This window comes from Falco punctatus (genome assembly GCF_963210335.1).
Source record: "Falco punctatus genome assembly, chromosome: 12".
Taxonomy (NCBI): Eukaryota; Metazoa; Chordata; class Aves; order Falconiformes; family Falconidae; genus Falco; species Falco punctatus.
This window is the reverse complement of record NC_137592.1, coordinates 17,446,261-17,467,194: the sequence shown is the minus strand read 5'-3', so window position 1 is coordinate 17,467,194 and position 20,934 is coordinate 17,446,261. Positions and strand designations below refer to the sequence as shown.

Sequence of the window (20,934 nt, the reverse complement as noted above, 5' to 3'; positions counted from 1 at the left end):
GCTTAAGTGTATTTATAGTCCACAAATCAAGCACATCTAAACTATTTTCACTTCAAACTCTTATAACATTTCTTCTCTCTGTAATATATACCTAGATGAACAAAATACTTTTCAGAGAAAGCAATAAATGCCAAGGTTATTGTTATGCACACCTCCTCATACCTCTGAGATGTGAAATAGGAGCAAATCCCCACCTATGGTCACACTATGCTCGACGTGGATTGATGAGGCATCAAGATGGCTTCAAGCAGTTTTACTCCTCCCTGTGCCCCTTTGAATCAGTTTTAGGGATTGCTCTGACGTTCCCAACTTCTTTACAGTTCCAGAGGCGTGAATCACTGCAGACAAGTTCTTGACTTCATCACCTGCTCTAGATTTGGGATAAAAGTGGCAATAGCACCGCTCAGGGTGCATGTATGTCGCACCCCCAGATCTGGAGCAGAGCAGAGCACTGGTGCATCTGTGTGGAGCAAAACCATCTCCTGTGGAGACATTAGCTTAAGTCCTGGCATTGAAATGCTCACGTGTGCGTGGTGCTGGGCCTGGTTTACTGAGCCCTTTCCTTGGCGTCTGTCCTTTATCTTCACAGTGGCTCAGAGAGGCAAAGCATCGTGACACCCAGCTTCACGCATGGGTGGGTTACTCGGGTGCCAAGGCTCAAGGAATCGGTTGAGGTTAGGTATGTCAACATTTCTGTGAAGCAGGTCCTGAGAGATTTGATGAAAAGTATATGGAAGGGCTGTACCGAGAACTGCATGTTCTGTCCGAGTCCTGTTCCTGGAGTTTGCCACTGCCGGTCTCAGGAGCACAGAGGCTGTAGGAAACATAAGGCCCACAGCATAAATAAAATGTAGGCTCTTTAATTATGGCTTAAGGGTCTGCTGAGGAGCAGGGACTTGAATGCAAGGATTTCAGGTCCCAGAGAACCTGGCCACCGACCATCATACTGTTTATTTCTGTATACGTCCATTAAAGTATTGAGTATCTGTAATTTATCAAATTCTCTTTTTAGTTAGGTTCAGTTTTCTCTAAAGGTAGAAGAACTGGTCATTCAGAGCAGCCTTTCTCTGCCGTATGTTTCTTAAGCCCCCTGGTTCCTTGATCTCTTTCTCTCCCCTTTCTCTGTTCTTATGTGTCTCCTTTTTTTCCATCTGCGTTTTCCTCCAGCAGCACCCATTTCCTGTGGGTTTCATCACCACCCCCACCCTGCTTCCATCTGTTGAGGAGATCAGCCACCAAGTTAACTTGCAATTACACTACCAGTGAAATTACACCAACACTTAACAGCGGCATTACTAAGCATTAAAGCAAACGCCCCAGTGACATTGATGGGAGAGGGGGGAATTCATCCCCCTTGCAAAGAGGTTGTTAGCAACCTCAGGTAAGTAAAACAACAGCTCCTCAGGTATATTGAGGCCAGGATCCACTCTCGGTAGCCTACAGAGGCAGAATTGCTTTCCAGCAGCCTAGCTGACACTCTCTGCAGCCTGCATGTGCCATGAGAGGCAGGGAAATACATCAACTGACCGGCCGCAGCTGCGGGCTGCGACTCTGACACCTCTGACAGAGCAATAATGGGAATTGACTGTAATTTCTCTGTTGCAATGGCCCAGTATAGCTCTACCAACTCAGACTTTTTAACGTGATAATTTCTCTCTCGTATGTAATTTAATATATCTGTCAATGTTTCTGCACTGTGTTTTTTTTTCCTTTTTCTCCCCCCCCCCCCCCCCCCCCCCCGCAGGAATACAGTCATATAGAAGTCCAGTTTCAGGATGGGGACAACAAATTAGAAAAGTAATTTGAGTTACAATGTTAGATGAGCTGTATATGCCAGCAATTTTCACAGTTACTGTGCGTGGTATATTTAATATTGTGCAAAGTCAATTTATTCTATCATTTTAATAATACTTTAATGGATCGTGTGGACTGATGTATATAGAGCACTGTGCAATGCTATAAAACGCTATAGCTGCCTCCTCAAGTTTTGCTATGTCATTGCTGTACAGATTATAGTAATAATTTGAACAACCTAATTAGAAATTAATTGCAATTTTTCTAAGTGAGTTTCTGCAGTAAGAAGAAAAAAGTTCTTTACTTACATCAAGTACTAAAACTTAGCATTTAACTAACTGCTACATACCAAAGGAGAATAGTTCTTGGCTGGTTTTGCATAATGGGTATAATTTTTTACCGTTTTGTCTGTAACAGAGAACCTACCACCCTGAGAAAGGTGTTCCAACTTTATGGGGATAAAACTAGGGTGTAAATCAATATTTAGCCACTCAAAGGTACTTGGAAGGCCCATTCCACCCTCGGCAAGGAAAAACTTCGCTGTGCAAAATTTTAAGGTACTAAATGAGACATCCCCATTTCTGGTATCCTGAGGGCATCTATTGATCAAACAACCCAGAATGCTGAGAACTGGGAGGAATTGGGGTGACTGCTCATCCAGCTACCCTTCCCTCACCTGGATGGCAGCAGTGGTTAGGAAAAAAATTTGAGGTTTGTTGACTGTCGGAAGACACTGCCTCTAATATAAACATGGTTGTGGGAATAGCTGCGCTTTTTGCTTGCGTGTTGAAAGCTTTGCCTTGTCCTTTGTGTGTCATCCCTGAAGCACTCACACCTGGACTGCATCCAGTGCCCATAATTCACTGGGATGGCACTTCTTCCCCTACGCAATAGGACAGGGGATTCCTCCCACCCCTTTGGTTTCTGTAGGAAGTGCACAGACGAGAGCGCTACATGGTCTGAGTCCCAGGTAGAAGGGACTGCAAATGCTTTCAGAATATTATGTTACATAGCTGTGTCAATGCTGGAAGTGATACGGGCATGTCCAAATTAGCATTTAAGTAACTCAGATATGGATAGCAAGGCAGGTCTAGCAGTGTGGTGCTCAACACAACCCGCCAGAGCCACTCAAGAAGCCATTCAGGTTCGCAGTTAGCAGATGTAGAGCTCTGTTGTGGGGATTACACGGCTCCCCTACTCGAGGCTCGATGTTGTAAAGCTCATTCAGGTGACCTAAAGCTGAGTCTTTTAACTGCATTGGGACCATTCACTAAAATGAAACGACACGGGAGAGCCCACAAAAGTAGATAGGTGCACTCACATAAAACAGAGAAGCTGGAGGAAGATGCGATATCTAATCATAGGCTCTAGACTAGGATTAAGAGTAGAAAGCCAGTGGGGCTCACACTCTTTTCTTCTGCCTTTTTTTCCCCCGTTGTTGTTGTTTTAAATTGATAAACAACTGCTTCCATTTTATGCTGATTTCTGATGGCATATTGTCCGTAAACCTGCAGTACTTTCTGGACTCCAATGAGGAAAACATAGCTCTAGGTCTTCATCTCACCAGCATATCATTCTGGAAAGATGAGAAAAAGGTACCTGGGCAGAGGCAATAGAAGATCCCCTTTCTAAACCATGTTCTTAAAGTGTTAGAATAGATGGCCTTCAACACTAACTATGAGCAAGATCTTGCTTTTTCTGCGTTTCTTTTTCTCAAATACCTTAATAAGAAGGAAAGCATAAAAACCATATTTGCTCCAAGATAACAGAAATCCCACAGCCATCATCTATAGTAAAGTACAGTCCTGTTTTTTAGGGACTAGCAATAATAACAGAACACTTACAAGAAGCAGCATAAAGTCCAGGAAATTGCAGAATGTATTCCAATGACATCAGATTCTGCAAAGGCTTCTTTTTCTTTCCTTTGATGAGCTATAAGAGAAAGAGAAGGTCTTCAAGAGTCACCTGCACTTCCACACATGGACCAGAAGCCTTCGCCCATGAGAACTGCCACACAATTATTATCGCCACGGCACTTACAGCTGCACTGCATGAGTCACAAGCCGTTCGAATTGCATCCTGCATGTCTGTGGACATGGTAATAAACCTCAGTCTTGAATGGAGACTCTCTTCAGTTTGATAAATACGAGCAAGAAAGTACTTGCAAATGTGCAGTGGCTAGGATTTTGCCATTTTCAGTGGGAAAACACATATAAAATATGCTTATTCACCAACCAGACTTTGCCATGGCTATAGAGTGGTTTCAGTTTGCCTGAAGCCAAGCCCACAAAATATGAAGTGAAGGAGGAGTATAATGGAATTAATAAACTTGACAAAATGCATCCGAGCAACTGTTTAAACTTTCCCTCATGTGGAGATCTGGGAAGACGGTGGTCAAGGAAGAACTTGGCAGTTTTCCATTTTGATGGGAAGAGATGGCTAGAAGAAAAATATGCTTTTCCAGGTCTGAAGACAGTTTTGGTTGCTTTCTGCATGGTGGGTTTTCATCCTAACATATTTTTTCTGTATCAGCAAACAAAAATAACAGAATAATAGCTAACTCCTATTAAAAAATTACCGGAGGAGGCAAAGCAGTGCTTATAATAGAGTTACTGCTGCAACCTAAATCAGGGCATAGTGCCAAATACCTCTATGATGAAAAATAAATCAATGTAATGATGCTTTCCCATTACCTTTTTTGGGGGGAATGAAATGTCAAAAATATTTTGCACACTTCCTATTGGGAACCAGGGCATACAGGACTGATTTGCAACAGAAGGCTAAAAGATTTTGTTCAAAATCAGTGCAGGTAGACAGACAGCTGCTGGAACTGAAGGTTAAAGTATGTTTTAATTTTCTAATGACAGCAAAGGATGAAGCATTTACTGACTATAAAATTTCAAATGTATAGAACCTGAATAGACTAAACATAGTATATCTACTTCCCTTTTTCACCCAAATAGACACTGTTTCACCTAAACTGAAACTGCTCTGGAAATTCAAACCATGTCATTTAGTCTTGTGCTGTAAGGTCCTGCACATTTAAAGTGATTTTTGTCTACATACTGACAGTTGAAGAACCCCGCCTCTGGTGAAGCTGTAGGCATTTCACAGGCTTTCTTTCAGCAGGTCACATCCCGAGCATCTTGTTCAGTTTTTCCTCTATCTGTACTCAGGCATGCTTTCAGAGGAGTTTATCCACATAAGGGCTGACTAAATACTGAGCAAACAGTTCAGAATTTGGCTGTCTTTTATAAATAATGATTCAAAGGTTTGATTTAGCTACAAATGAGCCTGAGCCACAAAAATTGCATCTGGCTCCTAACTGTGTCAACTCCCATGGCAGAGATTTTTTTTCCCAGCCAAAGCTTGGCCTGAAAGTTCATGCAGAAAGACAAACTGTGAATCAGAAGCCTGTATCAGTGCTCCGGGTGAAGTGCGTACCAAGATAGCCTGCAGCCACATGCCAGCTTGCCATTGACCTTTTATCTGCATAAATAGTCGTGACCTTTGGGCTGCTCAAGTTCGTGCTAGCTGCTTGAGCAGTCAAGTATCACAGCTCTGTTCTGCTCAGGCCGCATCTCTTTGCCATTAACTGCTCACACCATCTCCTTCGCTGAGCGATGGAGGTAGGCGAGGGCACCGGGCAGCTTTCTTACCTTTGCGGACATCCTCTGCCTTGGAGGAGATCCACCACTGGCTGGGTAAGACCATATGAAAGCCTCACTACATCGACTGAGCAACACAGAGAAGACTGAGTAAAGGAGCTGACAATCCGCCTTTAGACTGACACTTTTCTATAGGGCACAACAATCCTCCATCTTCACTCTTGCTTTAATTTATCGTCCCCTCTCATTATCTTTCATTACGTTTAAAGCAATTCCTAAAAGAGTTTTAAAATCAAAAGAAATAAATTGTTACCGAAATAGTTACTCTTCTGCTAATCTAAGTGAGTTATTTTGCTTTAAAACTGTAGATCACTAAGCCACAGATCTCTTTAAAATATAATCTACTTTTATTCAGTAGATTGTATGCTGTATAAGGTTTAATGCCCATTATTTTCTTAATAGACTAGAGCTAGCGTTCTCTCTCATGTAAATAAACATTTAGTCCTATTTCAAAATGCATCATTTGTGTCCCTGAAATCACAGCAGTTTTAGTTATTTTTGGAAATAGGTATTTGCACAGGTGTACAAGCACATTTTTTTCTAATTGTTTAGAAGAGATCCTTGGTTGCTTAAATGACAATATTGACAAGACCAGGGGTGGGGTGGGTGGGGAGTGGGAGGTGTGGGATACTTTTAAGGATAATAAAGCAGGAAAAAAGCACAAACATTTTCAAGGATCTCAAAGATGATGGTGGCACAGACACATTTCAAAGGGAGATTACTATCCTTGAAATTTGCTCCAAAACTTTTTTTTCTAATTTCCTTTAATGAGAGCTTTTTCTCTTTGGCTGTTGCAGTCATAGGATAGCAGATGTCAAATATATTTTTCAACCTGATGTACATTGTCTGCACAATGCTTTAAAAATTCATTTGACTCCTATTATACATTCTGGACACATTTTTAATTGCACCAAGGAAAACTGTTAGGCTAGTAGTGAGATACCTAGTCACTAATACCTGCATTTTTAAAACTAAATTTGAGGGAGCCATCCCGCAAGTAAGAGTGGGAGCTGCGTGCTGAAGCACATGCCTGCTGCCTTTGGCAGATGTGTTGGAAGGGAGCTCATTGTCCTGCTGCATCAGGTCCTTCGGCTCCGCACCAGTATCAAACCCATAGCAGCTGGGGTGAGCTGAATTTCACCTCATGCTTCAGGAATATCTGCTCACTGGAAGGGCTGCAATGCCACCCATATGGTCCTTGGTCAACCACCCAAAAAGCAAGCATCCTGCCTCCCTCCCAGGAAGATCATCTGGACAAGGGCCATGAGCTCTGGGAACAAGTCAGGAGGGTGCAAGACCTGCAGACATGTCTTCATGCTGTGCAGTTGGAGTGGGTGCAAGAGAGGATAAGGGCTCCTTGCTCCTATTTCTGTGAGTCGTTGCACAGAAACAAGACCCTATGACTCTCAAAGTCCATTTGCCAAATTACAGCATCTCCCTCTGTAGTTATAGCTAAGCAAGGGCATTTATGTTTCACCAGAGAAGCAAATGAAGCGAGGGCTGGTCTACAGCCTTCTCCGCTGCAGCCACTAAGCACCTTATGCACAAGCTGTTACAGTTGCAGAGAGGAAAAAATGTGGGTTACCCTTGCTGAAACATTGGCAGTACATGACTGTTTACAACTGGAATTCTTGCTGCCTGCTTTTACCAATGACAACTTAGGACAGGAATAGGAAACTTCACATGATGATGAGGTCAACTTTTTTCGCTTGTCCAGTGCCCCCAGATGAGCACAAAGCCGCTGAAGTGAAGATTTATGATTGCTTGCAAAAAATTGAGCGTGAGCCATGGTTTTTAGCTGGCTCTTTTGTGTTATCTTTTATAGCACTTCCAGCAGCATACTCATTTGAAACTTTTAAAAGCAATTTGGTTTGCTTTCATTTGTTCATCATTTCAGCTCTCCCACGTTGATTATCTGTGGCCATACCAGCAGCAATTTTAACTTGACCCATTCTCAAGTAAACGGAGAAGGCAACACATGTGTTTGCAAAGCATGTTTAATTTCTGTCTTTCATCTGTGAAAATATTAAATCTATTGAGCTACATAAATAAGTAATTCACTTACAAACCTGTCAAACTGATAGTAATTTCTTCCCCTCGGAGTTAACAGCTCTGAGGTATCCCTTCTCATGGTTTAATTTCCTTTTGTGTACCTGGAGACAAAACCATTCAGCTAGATACCTTTCACGTGTAGTAGAGGGAGGGCTGCTCAGCTGCTGTTCTCCTTTGCCCCCATTCCACTATATACAGTGTATGTAAATGTGCAAAAAAATGTAGAGTGGGAATAAAACAACCACTATGCATGTCGCTTCTGTTGCGGTGGTTTATGCATGTGAAGTAGATTCCTGCTTGGCCTTCTGGTTTGGATAACAGCCCTGTAAAATCATTTCTACCAAGAGACTAGGGATCTGTTTCTGTTCCCATGCAAATGAAATTAGTGGAATTATATAAGCATAAAATCAGGGGCAAATGAGAGGAAACTCGTTCGCTCTTTTGTGCTTTTATGGAGTTGGGCTCCTTAAACATGAACAAGATGATGCTCTCGTAAGGGATGGAAAGCGTGTCATCAGGTACCTGGCCCCAGGAGGACTATGCACACAGATAGCTGGGTGTCAAAGGGTGGTTTGAAACAAAATAAACTTCCCAAACCAGGAAGACCTTAGGACTAAGCAAAAGGAAACACTAAGCGCAGGGGGTCTACATGAAGTCCGATCCCCTCACCACCTTGTCCAGGTGCTTATATCAAAACTGTAGGGAAGGATCTCCTTATAGCCAGGGATCCTTTCCTAAAAATAATTGTGCAGGACCTCTCTTTGGCATGCTTTCCCTCAAAACCAGCTCCAGCACCATTTCAGGCTGTGTGCTGTGCTGGTACTGGACTTAAAGCTCTTTATCTGTGGGAATTCTCCTCCCTCCACCATTAGCTGCATATGTAAAACCCTGCATAAGCCATTGTTGTCTCTGGGATCTGGGGGTGGAGAGAGGAATGGAAGAAATCTTGTAGCAGAATATATTTAGCTTCCATCTCTTCCAGGATGCTCCTTCACACCTCTCAGTTAAGTGTATCCAGCCCTGTACCGAGCTGTGGAAATGCAGCAGAACCAGCAGAGCTTTCTGCCTTGGTAAAGGGGCCCTGATTTATACTTCAATAAAGCAGTCTCAGTACTGAAAGCGTATAAGGGACATCCCGCCCCACTCAAGTTATTTTGACAAAAGACATTTTAAACACAGTCCATGGGAGAGAAGCTAAGTTAGTTCCTAATACTATTCAGCTATACTAAAAGGAAAGCAAAATGTTATGGGTGTGCAGAAAGCAGAAATGGTATCAAGATTATTGGCCGAAAGGGCAGAATTCACGTTTAATAACCTGCCTTATGTTTGATCTTTACTGGTTTTCACTTAAGAAGACTGCAAAACGCATTACTTGTCCTTAAGGAGTGCTACTGTGCACAGGGAGTAACCAGCTCGTGGTTATCTGCTGTGACCAAAACGCTGACATTTTGAAATGGACATTATTCATTGCAACCGCTTTGACTGAGGCCATTTCATATGGAAACAATTAGGAGGCAAAAAGCATATCATAACAAAGGAATGAGAAGAAAGATCAGGAAACACAAGCAGATTGGATCATTCTCTAAAAATGGATACAGTATTTACTGTTAGCAATTATAATAAATCTAAGACTTGAATTACCACAGGAGAGCAGACACGACTCCGAGTTGTAGATTTTCTTATGCAATCTAAGAGGAAATGGTCCAGATTAATGATGAATGTAAAATTTAGGTCCAGGGTAGAAGAAAGTGTAACTTATTTCATATGTGTGCAGAATGGAGAGTCTGAAAAGAATGCATTTAAAAAGTGGTCACAATAGGAAATTACAGAGAAATAAAAAGCAAATAGGAAATAAAAAACATATTGTCGGCGTGTATTTCCTTCAAGGCAAGGGAAAATGTAAATGTACGTTGAAGAGCACTCACAGACATTTGCACATCTTCTTGGGACCAATCCAAATGCAACTGGAAACAACAAAAGCTGTAGAACAAAATCCATTTCTAAGAGGTGTGTACTCTTACAGGCAGGAAATACCTGGGGGGAGGGTTTTTCCCCCCACTGCTATCAAAGAATGAGTGAGCTAATTACTGGAAAGCATATATTGTAATAAAGAATTCTGAAACACCATTTAATACTTGTCTGGTTGAGTAATTAAATGAATAGAATATCAGCACTAAGCAATATGACATAGATGAGACACTGTTAGCCATACATAACTGGGAGCCAGGATGCCCATATCCCTCAGTTCCTAAAACAGTCATCTGTATTTGCAGGAAAGTTTGGAAAGCACTTCCAGTAGCTACCAATACTTGGTCTCCTAGTGCCGTAACTACCATGCCTCTGTTCTGTACACACGCTCACACACAGAATTCCAGTATGTCCTGAAACTTGAGTGAATTGAACTTAAATTTGCACCGTTAGGCAATAGCAAACCGCCATCTGACTCCTCCCTCCTGACCACTGTCTAGGAGACTAATTTCTATTGCCACTGAAAACAATTTTGAGTTTTATGACTGACCTCACTGGAGCCAGGATTTGGCTTAATGTCTTGATGTAAGCAGCTAATGGTTCTTCTGACAATAGCTCAGAGCTGGTGTAGGTCAGAGCAGAAATATTGAATGCCTTGCAACTGGGTGAACATCCCATTCATGCTATTGGCTTACCTGGCAAAGGGGATATCAGATGTTGATGCCTCCATTCCTGTGCAAATGCCCTGCTTTCCATCTTAAATAACAGTAATGCCTAAGTGGAAGGCATCTCACTTCTTCAGGAAGCTGAGAACTGTGCAAATGCCCACTAAAACTGGCCAACGTATATAGAGCAGACGGATGGGTGAAGGAGCGCCTGAACCTCTGAATGGGGCACTACCGACCTGGCATAGTGCCTGTGCTGGAATCCTCCATCATCCTGACCTCCCTCTGCTCCCCCTGCACCTCCACAACCCTCACAATGTGCCATGTGCCGCAACCTGTCTGAAGGTAGAAGAGCTTCAGAAAGCTGTGCTGCCCGTGTGGGTGGTATTTGCCAACAGCACGCTCCCTCCGGCTGCCTCTCCCTTTCTGGAGCATCACTCGGAGGCAGCTTGCATGCCTCCCGCACCTCCCACCGCTCATCCCGGGCCACTGGCTTTGATGACTCAGGACAACTGCTAAGGCTGCCAGCTGGAAACCCATGCGATTTCCAGTCCTTTTCCAACTTTGGGAAATGCTTTTGCCTAAGCAGTAGCGAAGTGGAGCATGGCAGGAGGCGGGTGGTTGGGAGAAGGGGTAGCTCCACACGGGATGTGAGCTTCATCCATCTACTGGCTGGCTGCAGAAAGCAGCGGTTCCAGAACAAGTAATCCTGGGTGCCACTGGCATTTTAGAAAGAGCTACACATTTGACATAGTTTCTCCAGAAGATCCCTTTAAATAGTAAAACTTTCACACATTTGTATTCAGAGCTCTTACAATTTTATTTTTAAAGGGAATGTAGGTGTTCCCGAACAGTGGGTGTGAGACTGACAGCACTAGACCAGAGCTCTCCATTTGCAGAATAACTGCTGCATTGACTACTATACTGCAAACTCCGGTAATGCACATACCAAGGATTGGGTCTCCCCATCCCTGCGCTTATTTTGCCTTTGTCCTCACAGCTGAAGCTGCCCCAAGGGGAACTAGCAGCTATGATGGCCCATGCATGTGTGTACACGCACATGGGTGTTCAAACATTTGCTAGAACAGACACAAGATTATCAAGCCTTCCAGACAGTGATTACTTTTAAGCTTTAGCAGTGCATTTGAATTTTGCACTCCATTGCCACAGAAGTAGCTTTTCACATGAAATCATGAGTTTTCTGACATATCCTTAAGCAACATGCTTGGGTCTATTTTTTCTTTATTTGCTGACTTTTTGTTCTTAAAAATAAACAGATTAAACTCAGATACTTGTACACAACTTTGGAAATATCAAAGGTTCTTACCAGGTTTCCAAGGACTTGGAAGACACCTGAAAGCACTCATTCTGACCTCTTAAAGAAAATACCCTGAAGTACGTGATTTTCCATAGCTGGGGTAGCTTATGCCTCTAAGCATCATTTAATAGGTGACTGCAGATGAGAGCAGTCACGCTGGCCTTCCAACCCTTTCTCCCACTCCAGCCCACTCAGAAACACCTTCTGAAAAAAACCTCAATGGCAGAATCCCTCTGAACATTTAAACTGCCTCTTTTTATTCCTCACCTGTTCCTTGAGCCATCTATTCTGCACACGATAAGGTCGGGATTGGTGCCAACACAATGTAGAAACTTTCTCTTTCTTGAGGCATGAATATCACTAAATTAAGTTCCTACATTTTCCTCCAAGACTACAGGCATGCAGTTTCCTTCCAGCTCTTTCTCCAGATCTTCCAGTCCTCACATGTTAATGTGCTTTGACTTTTAGTTAGTTATTAGGAAGAATTCTTCTTTAGACTATATTTTATTTCTTTGCTTCCTTTGAATAATTTAGGGTCAAATGATAATTTTTTCTCACTGGCTCTAGTTTTGTGCAGAGAGAAGCAAAATTCTTGTCATTTTTGTCTCCCCCCTCCAGCTAATTGGAGTGGTTTTGTTAATGTGCTATGCTTGTATGCTCAGCCCTCTGCTAACAGTCTTAACAGTTTTTTCCTCGCACATTCAGCAGGCAAACCCAGAGGTGGACCAAAGTGTCATGCCAGTGCTGGATGCTAGAGAAAACATAGACAGGAGCTGCTTGACACAGAGTCAAGCTGGCATCTGCCAGCCAGATTACAGGCGGCTGTGGTCAGACAACAACTGGAAGAAACCGGTGCCTTGGATCTGCCTTTGCACACTCCACCTGGGAAAACTGATTTCTGAAGTTTGTCTGCTTTCATAGCGCTAGAAATTTCTGTTATGCAGACAGAAATTCTGTTATAAAAGGAGTATAAACGCTCTTAGGCAAACAGATCAGGCCCAAGCCTCTAACTAACTGCAAGCCCAAAGACTAGATTCAGGATGATCTGAGATCCGCCCCTGCAGAGAAACCGTACACAGAACAGCAATACAGCCTCTTGCTGTGAGGTCATCTAAGGCTCCTTGTACGTTTTCCTGATTTTATGGTGGGATCTTTTGTAATAAGTTTCAGCCCTGCCTTCCTTCTGTTAATTTTTTTTTAAAGTACTTTTGCAGTAGTCAGTTCTCTGAAGCACCATTTTCTTTCCTTTGAATTGACTGAGAATCTGGGTTAAAGTGACTGACTGATGTAACAACAAAGGAGCGATTGTCATCCGGTCCAAAAGCTTTGATATGCTGTTGGTTATAAAATGTACTTGGACAGCCCAAGTTCTGTGCCAGATTAATATTTGATGTCATTGGACTTGACTGGCTGTAACCGAACGAGCTGGGGCCATTGTTGGGAAGATGGCCATCTCCCTTTCATGGGGAAGTTAGGGCTCATAGAAGCTGACAGCCTGACAGGCCGATCTTCCATTTACCCATAAGCACCCGTGGGTGGGAGCAATGACAATGCCCGTTTCCCCATATTTAATCACCGATTCTCTTCGCAAGCCCAAGGTATCGTGCGTACTTTCTATTATCAGCAACAACTTTTCTTCTTCCAGCAGTTTAGAGGGTATCAATGCATGGCTCCTCTTGATAGTGGCTACTCCCTCCTTCTCTCTCTTCCCTCCCCAGCCAGTGGGCTGCAGTGATAGCCCACTTTCATTAGGCAAGAAAGACGATGGCACCTGTACCACTCTGCCTGAGACTCCTCTGCTCATTCAGTAACAGCAGGCACTATTTAATCATGGTCACAGTCAGTGACCCGTACACCAGGTAAAGGAAAGGTGGAAGGGTGCATGTCCAGTTGGTGAAACAGCCCGAAATCAGACTCTGTGGAGAGGACCCCACGCTTGGACCCACTCCCAGCATCAGCCTTTCAACACTAGGAAGATTCTGGCTGAATGCCTTGCAGTACTCTGCTAGGAATCACGTAGTGCTAAGGGAGTACAGGGAGAGTCACACCGGAGGACAGAATTTTTCCCAAATAGCATTCATACATCTGCTGCCATTCTTTAATAAAAGTCATTAAACACCACCTAGGATGCAGATGTTTAACTCTGGCTCTAACTACGTATGTGTAAGGTCCTCCTAGATAGTCCATGCAGCTATGCTCAGAAGTCCTAAACTCTCTCACATAAGGAGGAAACAATTTTGGGCTGCATCATCAACACTGTCCTAAATGGCTCTGGTTTGTTTGCCTGCTGATCCTTTGTCTTAACTTATCCAAAATATCTCTAGGCTAATCACATGCCAGTGACACTTCATTTAAAAAACAGCAAAAAAAAAAAAAAGGAAGTTAGTGTTGTGGCACATAGATATTAAAAAAAATAAATCAAATAAAACTTGGCATTGTAAATGGAAATCAATGGACTGCAAAATTGTATTTGTTCTAGCTGGCTAGAGTACTTGCCGAGTTCCAAGCTGTTTGTCCCTTTCTGAAGGGAGACGGGGTCTGCTCCATTTGTACTGTAACTGCAAGGCTGTTGTGAAATAAAACTTGGATCTTTCCACCTTCAAAACAGTTTATGCGTACCAGAAAAAAATTAATCTCACAATATCCCATGAGACACAAATCCTAGCCCTCGTTTACAGAGAGAATGAAGGTAGAGTGGATATTTTGTAGCAAGTCTCTGTTAGAGGTGAAATGTTTGGCTCCTGGTCTTATGCTGAGAAATTCTGACTATGTCCCTCTTAAAATTCTTTCAGTATCTACAAACTGCAGGCAGCATAGTGTCTGAATAATAATAATTAATAATAAAGCACTGTAGTCGATAGGGAGTATACAGTTGCCCTGTGATTCCATGTGGCACCTGGCTAGCTGTAACTTTCAGGCTCAAGACGCTTGAAGATGTCACAGGGACCAGTGTTGCCTCTCATCTGCACTACACTCAACTCTGCTGCTTTTCTGCAAATATGATTCTTGATCTTTTTATAGATCTTAATAAAACTATATATGACCTAAAAATCTGCTCAACTGAAATATTTACATATTACTACATGGAACACATAAAAACGTTCCCATTATGAACAGTCCATTATCACCAACATATCTACAATATCTGCTTTTTGTCTTCTTCCCCATTCTGTAATGTTGATAAAGATGATTATTCATATCACACATAGAAGCTAATAGCATTTATTGCACATCCTCATTGACTCTCAGTGCATGTAATTACCATGCGAAAGCTAAACTGTTCTAAGGATTTTTATTATGCTAAATTTCATTGGTCAAAAGCTCTCCAAAATTCTTTTCCCAGGATTTTCACATGTCCATTCCTGAGAGCTTAAGTTTTATCTTAGTTTTCCAAAGACTGTGGGGTTTTAAACTCATCACCTTGAGGATGGGAAGCCAATCAACTTGCACAGGAGGTTGTTTTCAGGCTGAAGAAGGTACAACTGGACAGGAAGACTGGGAACCAGAATAAGACTTGCTAGCTCTGACGACAGCATAAGGTGAAAGCTAAAAAGAGAAGACAGGTAAGATAAGCACATCTTATTCTTTGAAGTCCGAACAGGTGATGCTTGAGGTTAGAACAATGCAGTAAAATATTATTAGGACAAAACACAAAGAACCTGGAATTTGTGACTTCTAAATCTGTGGCCTTCCAGTGCTCTGTCTGCAGGAGGAGCCTGTTCCAGCCACCAGGACTGTCCTACCAAAAAGTTGTGTCTTCTAAAACCGTTCTCCAAAAATCTTAACTTTATGGAGTATGCTATGCAAAGCAGTTATCAAAAAATAGATACCAGCTCTGTCCTTGATATTAAATAGGATCATTTGGATTACTGCAATCAAATATTTTAAAAAAAGGCATTCATTACGAATGTGAATTTACATCCCCTCAATTGTAGAAATGATCAGAGGAATATCTCATTTAAAATTAGCATTCTTTAAGTAAGGCTTAAAAGTTGAATTGATTGGAGAATAATAGCCTATCCAGCTCTTTGCTGCCTTCAACTCCTGCATGTATTTATCAACAAAGTCTTTAAGAAGAACTTTTCCTTAAAGAAATATATAGACCATTATTATTTTCAGCTTGTATCAGTTACACAGCCTGGATCAGTTTGGGGCGAGAGTTATTTTGGGCTGCTTCCATTGGGTGGAATGCTGGTGGAGTCGGGGAATTCCTCACATCATTGCTCTTGATTAGCACTGAAGGCACAAAGCCCTTTGTCCTTGACCTTTTAAAACAAAGGCCAAACAAGAAGTGAGGAGTTTTGTTCACAATTTCAAGTGTCTTTTGCTTGAAAGCACTGTGTCCAAAAACCCTCCCTCGGCTTTTGTTCAGGGTCACCCTGCTGGGGGCTCCTCGAGCTAACCTTAAGCCTTCTAGGCTCTCTGTTCCGTTTCTTCTCTTCTATCTTCCAAGGAACTTGCTGCCTTCAAGTTGATCTCCACCTTAGTGGGTAGATTAGCCCCTGGCCAAACCACCCTGCTGCTCAGCTCGGATTCCTGAAGAGCCTTATGGGAAGCCTGCCCAGCTCCAATTGTTTCAGTTATCTGTAAGTGAAAGAATGGTTAATTATTCTGTTCTCAACTGAATCGTCGGCATCCATCAGGAACATCAGCCCAAGCTGGCAGAATATACTGAATCCTTTCTGAAACACCCTAAACTCAGTCATCGTTGTTGTAAACACTGTCCCAGCGGTACTGCGGCTTGCTGAGACTGTACCCAGAGAGCTGAGGCTCCAGGATCATCCAGCCCAGCACCAGGAGCTCCCCATGCTTTGTACACTCCGCTGTCATTTCCAGACACTGCTTTTCAAAATAAGAGGTATTAGGCCACGGGGAACTATTTGGGGCTTGACTTTGCTGCTCCTGCTATTATCTTGACTTTGAACGATTATTATCTGTGATGGCTTTTTGTCTGTCTACACCTCCCTGACATGCGTAGCTAGATATTGCAGTGGAAATGCTTTAAATAGGAACCTGCCTCTTGGTTCTGCCATGCCATCTACCATGAACTTGGGCACTCCACTGTAACCACTGCCACCCTTGCACTGTGCTGTCCAGGCTGGAGACAAAGCTTCCAGCTGCCCTATGGACAAAAAATGAATGTAGTTTCTTCTTCAGATGCTACATAGAAGGAAATGTGTTATTATGGTAAAGGAAAAGGCTATCTGCAACGAATGGGCAGGCTTTGGCTGTCAGCATAAAACAACCATAGAGTGTATGCTGAAGGAAAGGCAGATTATTTCTTGGGGTCATAGTCCTTCTTTTTGTCCTTTTTGGTTCAGTTGTTTCTTATTTGTTGGCAAACTAATTTCCCTTATATTTCAGAGGAAATGTGCTGAACAGCAGATCAAAGGCCAAGTCACTCATCTGATGCCAACTGACATCTGTACGTTAAGCTAAACCAAATGATCTTTGGCCCTAACAGAAGCAAAAGCCAACCATATGTACACAATACATACACAGAGAGTAGCAAAAAAGAAACCAAATGCAGGCCGCGCCACTCCAAAGAGTATGAGTAACTAAGCTGAACAAAGGTCTATCCCTAAATGCTGAAGATCAGTGTAAGGGGTTTTTTATGGCTGATAACATACTGTGCCCTGCTGTGAAGCTGAGGACTTTTTATAGCTGGACAAAACCTAACAATCACCTTTTAAGTAGCACGTCTCACGAAACAGATGAGGAAGTGCTCTACCAGGATGGTAAATATTGTTCTCTCCATTTCTCCGAAAGGAAAAACGAGCAGCAGAGAGTCGGGGTAAGGTGCCTAAGGTGCCTTAGAGAGGTGCAGGAATGCAGAAGACCTCCCCAGTCCAGAAGTCAGAAACAAGTATAAAAAGGCCAGCGTTGCTTTACTCGGGCAGTTACACACGCAGCCCTGTTCCCAGCAGCAATGTTTCCTAACCACTGCAAACACTAACTCAGCGCCACCGACCGCACTGAGCCTGCCTACGGCGGCCAGGACCGTGTCTGCACTAGGGCACAGGCAGATGAACAAGTTCCTGCACCGTCAGCTGGAGTATGAAATTACAGCACTTCAGCTGCTCCGCAGGAGCGGCCGCGCGTGCCCGGGTGCCGCTGCGCAGGCAGGGCCGCTCACCCTTCAATGAAGTCCTGTAAACCACACCAGCGCTGGGGGAAGGAGCTGAGGAAAGGACAGGTTAGGAGGAAAGGCGGGAGCGGGGGATGTACTGAATTGATCACTGTTCAGCTATCCCAGCCGGTGCATCCTTACCACGCTTCTGAAACTCCTGGGAGCTGGCGCAATGCAGCACCAGTGCCTAAGGCAGACCCGGCGCGGCGCTGGCAGCTGTATGGGGTCAGTCCCTCTGCAGGGTGGCCCAAAGAAGAAAGCCAGTCTCCTGACCCCATGGGACTGCTCATCCACATGAGGTCTTGCTCCCAACTGCTCTGGGAAGCAAGTAAATGACAAGGCATCGTTTAACATGAAACATACGGAACAATTAAATCCAGTGCAACAAACACTGGGGATTACGAAAGGGGAAATAACCACACACACAGAGCGAGTGGCAGGTTCCTTTTCTGATCCTTTACCTGTGAGGAATGGATCATCCATCTGGGAAAAGCCCTGGCTGCATGTGCCGCTGGCCCGGCTTGCTGACCTTGGTTCCCTGCACACCGCCAGGGCGTGGGGAGCGCACCTCTTGCCACAGGTTTCGGAGCTCTCCACCAGGGAGAGAGGGCAGGGTCACTCTCTCTTTCCTTCTACATGTGCAGGGAAGAAAGACACCTCTCAGGATAACTTATTAACCCAAATTACCTTCTGTTCTTATCTCACCCTGCTGGTAACTAACGGCCTTTCAGGAAGACTTAGAGAACCCTGCAAAGGTGCTCCGTGTGACTTTTCCGACCCGGTGGAGAACCTGCCGGTGCCTGTTCTTTCACCTGACCAAGCAGCCTCAGCCAGGGAAGCTGTGGTACAGGGCTGACCCCCTCGGTAAGGCTGCTCCATCAGCCTCTGGTTTACACGGCATCAATCACGAACTGCAGTTTCCACATTTAAATCCCAGCAACATCCTCTGCAGCCAGCTACCCCGTTGGTCGGTCTGCCTTTCAGCTCGATGTGAGAAAAATCTTGGAGCAGTTAGTCTCCTGATAATGACATATATAGCAGACTGCATCTATATGTTGTCATGGAGATGCCATGGGATACGTCTGAGGGTTTTGTCGGTTGGGTTTCTTCTGTATCACATATTTGTACAGAAATTAGGTTTTGATGAAAATATAGTATCCAAAGTTTTCCAGAGCATAAGTGGAACATAGATCTGTGTCAGAGAAGATCAGGTCACCTTATTCATGATAACTTGCAGGGGTCTTAATTTTTTATTTTCCACTTAAACTGCTCCTGATTTCATATCCATAACATCACTGAGTTCAGGGAATTAAACTAGTCAAAAATAATTGAGGGGGAAAAGAAGCAGACCATATGTTTTAAAAGCAACAAATAAAAAAATGCAAGATGACAGAATACAATAGACTTCTGCAAATACAGTAGGACTGAAATAACTGGTCAGGGAGTTGCCTCTAACTGTTAACCTTAGATACCTGAAACCTCCATTATTTTCCATCTTTACTTGATGTTTTTAAGGTAAGCAATTTTACTGCTTGTGTCCAGCTTATTCTTTTTTTCTATTATTATCCTCACAAATTTAATAAAAGGTATTTTCGGTTAAATGGGGATTTTTTTTTAAATCACCTTTTAAAAGGAGAAAGAATTAATCCATTTCTAAATCGCATCTTGTCCACAAAAGACAAACTACGTGGCCAATGGAAATCATATTCTGTATAGCACAGTAAATGGCTGCAATGAAACAGGCCAAGGACCTATCAGCTAATTATGTAATCAGAAGCAAACCTGAGAAGCCACCACCAGCTCACAACCTGCAAACCAACTTCGATCTGAGCATTTTTTAAAAAATATCATCTTATTCTTTCTACATAACATCCTTACGGTATAGCCTTTTCTAGCTATCCACACAGTTAAAACTCTCACCTATCCAAGCTCTTATCCAATTGTGCTAGATGAATTTTTTAATTGTACTTGGAAGTGACAGTCAGCTGTTGGCCTCCTTCTGCAGTTATTCAGATTTGAGATTACTCTAGAGAACCTGCTGCATTTTCAGACCACTGACTGAGAAAAGCTCCCTTGTGTCTGTTGACATGAATAATCCCCAACATTTTTAATATAGGCTGCTTTTGCCAGTTGGCTGACACTTGTGCTATGCCATGAATAAAAGCTATTTGATGACAGTTGAGAAATGGACGTGAGACACTTGCTGCTCTATTTCCTCTGCTGTATGGGAGCTAGTCCCTATTGTTTGTCATGTGCAGGAATGTAAAGATGTTAAAGGCAACTTGAATGTGGCCAGTGATGACGTGGTAGTGCAAGGCAGCACAGTGAAGTGAGACCCAAAACCTCTTCTCATAGCAAGCTTCTTACTTATGTTCCTTGAATGGCTTTGCTGCCTAGAGGAAGTTTAAGTCACTGTAAGTTTAAATAACATCCATTTTTATACATTTACCTATCTAGAGCATCCAAAGTGGGCCTTCACATCATCAAAATAGAAAAGATTCCTCTTATTACCCAGCTAGACAAAGTTTAGCATTTTCTGTGTATCATATAAGCAAGAGGATTAATAATGAATGGTTACTTACCAGCGGCTGCTGCTCTTCAAAAGACCCTCGTGTGTTTGTAACTGGGGTGTGTGCACTATAGGAGAACCACAAATTCCTGGTGTGAATAACATGCACTCCAGGAAAACCACATGGGACAACAACTCAGGTGACTCTGCATGAGCGCGTGTGGGGTGTTAGTGCTAGCAAGGAAGAAAAAGGTAGGGATTTAAGGTGGAGGTGACAGAATGAGAGGACAAATGTTTGGCTAACAGAAAATGGGAGGTGGATTGAGGTGTCAGAGGAGTGTGAAGAAAAAAGCAGGATTGAACCATCCAAGAACAAGTTAAAATAGCAGAAAGGAGGGATGACTGGAAGAATACAGGCAGGAGGAGTGAGAGGAATGAGATTAAAGGTAAACTAACATTATGGAGGGCCTTGAAAGGGAAAATAAAAAGCTGAGAGAGACATGCAATCAGCAGGATTTGAGAGAGATGGGCTGGTGTGTCACAGCTGTGAGATTTTAAGCAGGAGACTCCTGAGCAAACTGCGGGGAAGAAAGTAGAGGAGCTGAGGGGAAGGTGGACAGACTGTTGCAGCATAGACATCTGCTGCATGGGTAAGGGTCTTTTGAAGATGGACAGTAAGGTAAAGGTAGATTCAAAGAAGATTCAATATGTCCGAATACTGTAGGAAACAAAGCTTACAGATAAGCCATTAAAGCCCTTTTATTACAAAAAAAAAAACAAAACACAACAAACATGGTGAAGTTTAAAGGACTAGCAGGAAGAGAGACAGC

General features: G+C 43.1%; 1 protein-coding gene across 7 annotated transcripts in view; it reads right to left on the bottom strand.

Moving 5' to 3' along the window:
- Window positions 1-5,453: 5,453 nt before the first annotated feature.
- Window positions 5,454-20,934, bottom strand: part of LOC308072025 (uncharacterized protein) — a 44,673-nt gene continuing 29,192 nt past the window's right edge. For 6 of the 7 annotated variants that reach the window (XM_080408320.1, XM_080408325.1, XM_080408326.1 and 3 more), the window contains 4 exons: window positions 20,178-20,232; window positions 18,057-18,227; window positions 17,737-17,907; window positions 5,454-16,049 (listed from right to left, as the gene is read on the bottom strand). In XM_080408320.1, coding sequence (XP_080264446.1) covers window positions 15,879-16,049; window positions 17,737-17,907; window positions 18,057-18,227; window positions 20,178-20,232 — 568 coding nt within the window. In that variant the 3' untranslated portion in view covers window positions 5,454-15,878. The remainder of the gene's footprint in view (window positions 16,050-17,736; window positions 17,908-18,056; window positions 18,228-20,177; window positions 20,233-20,934) is intronic. The other variant, XM_080408321.1, reaches the window with a different exon arrangement.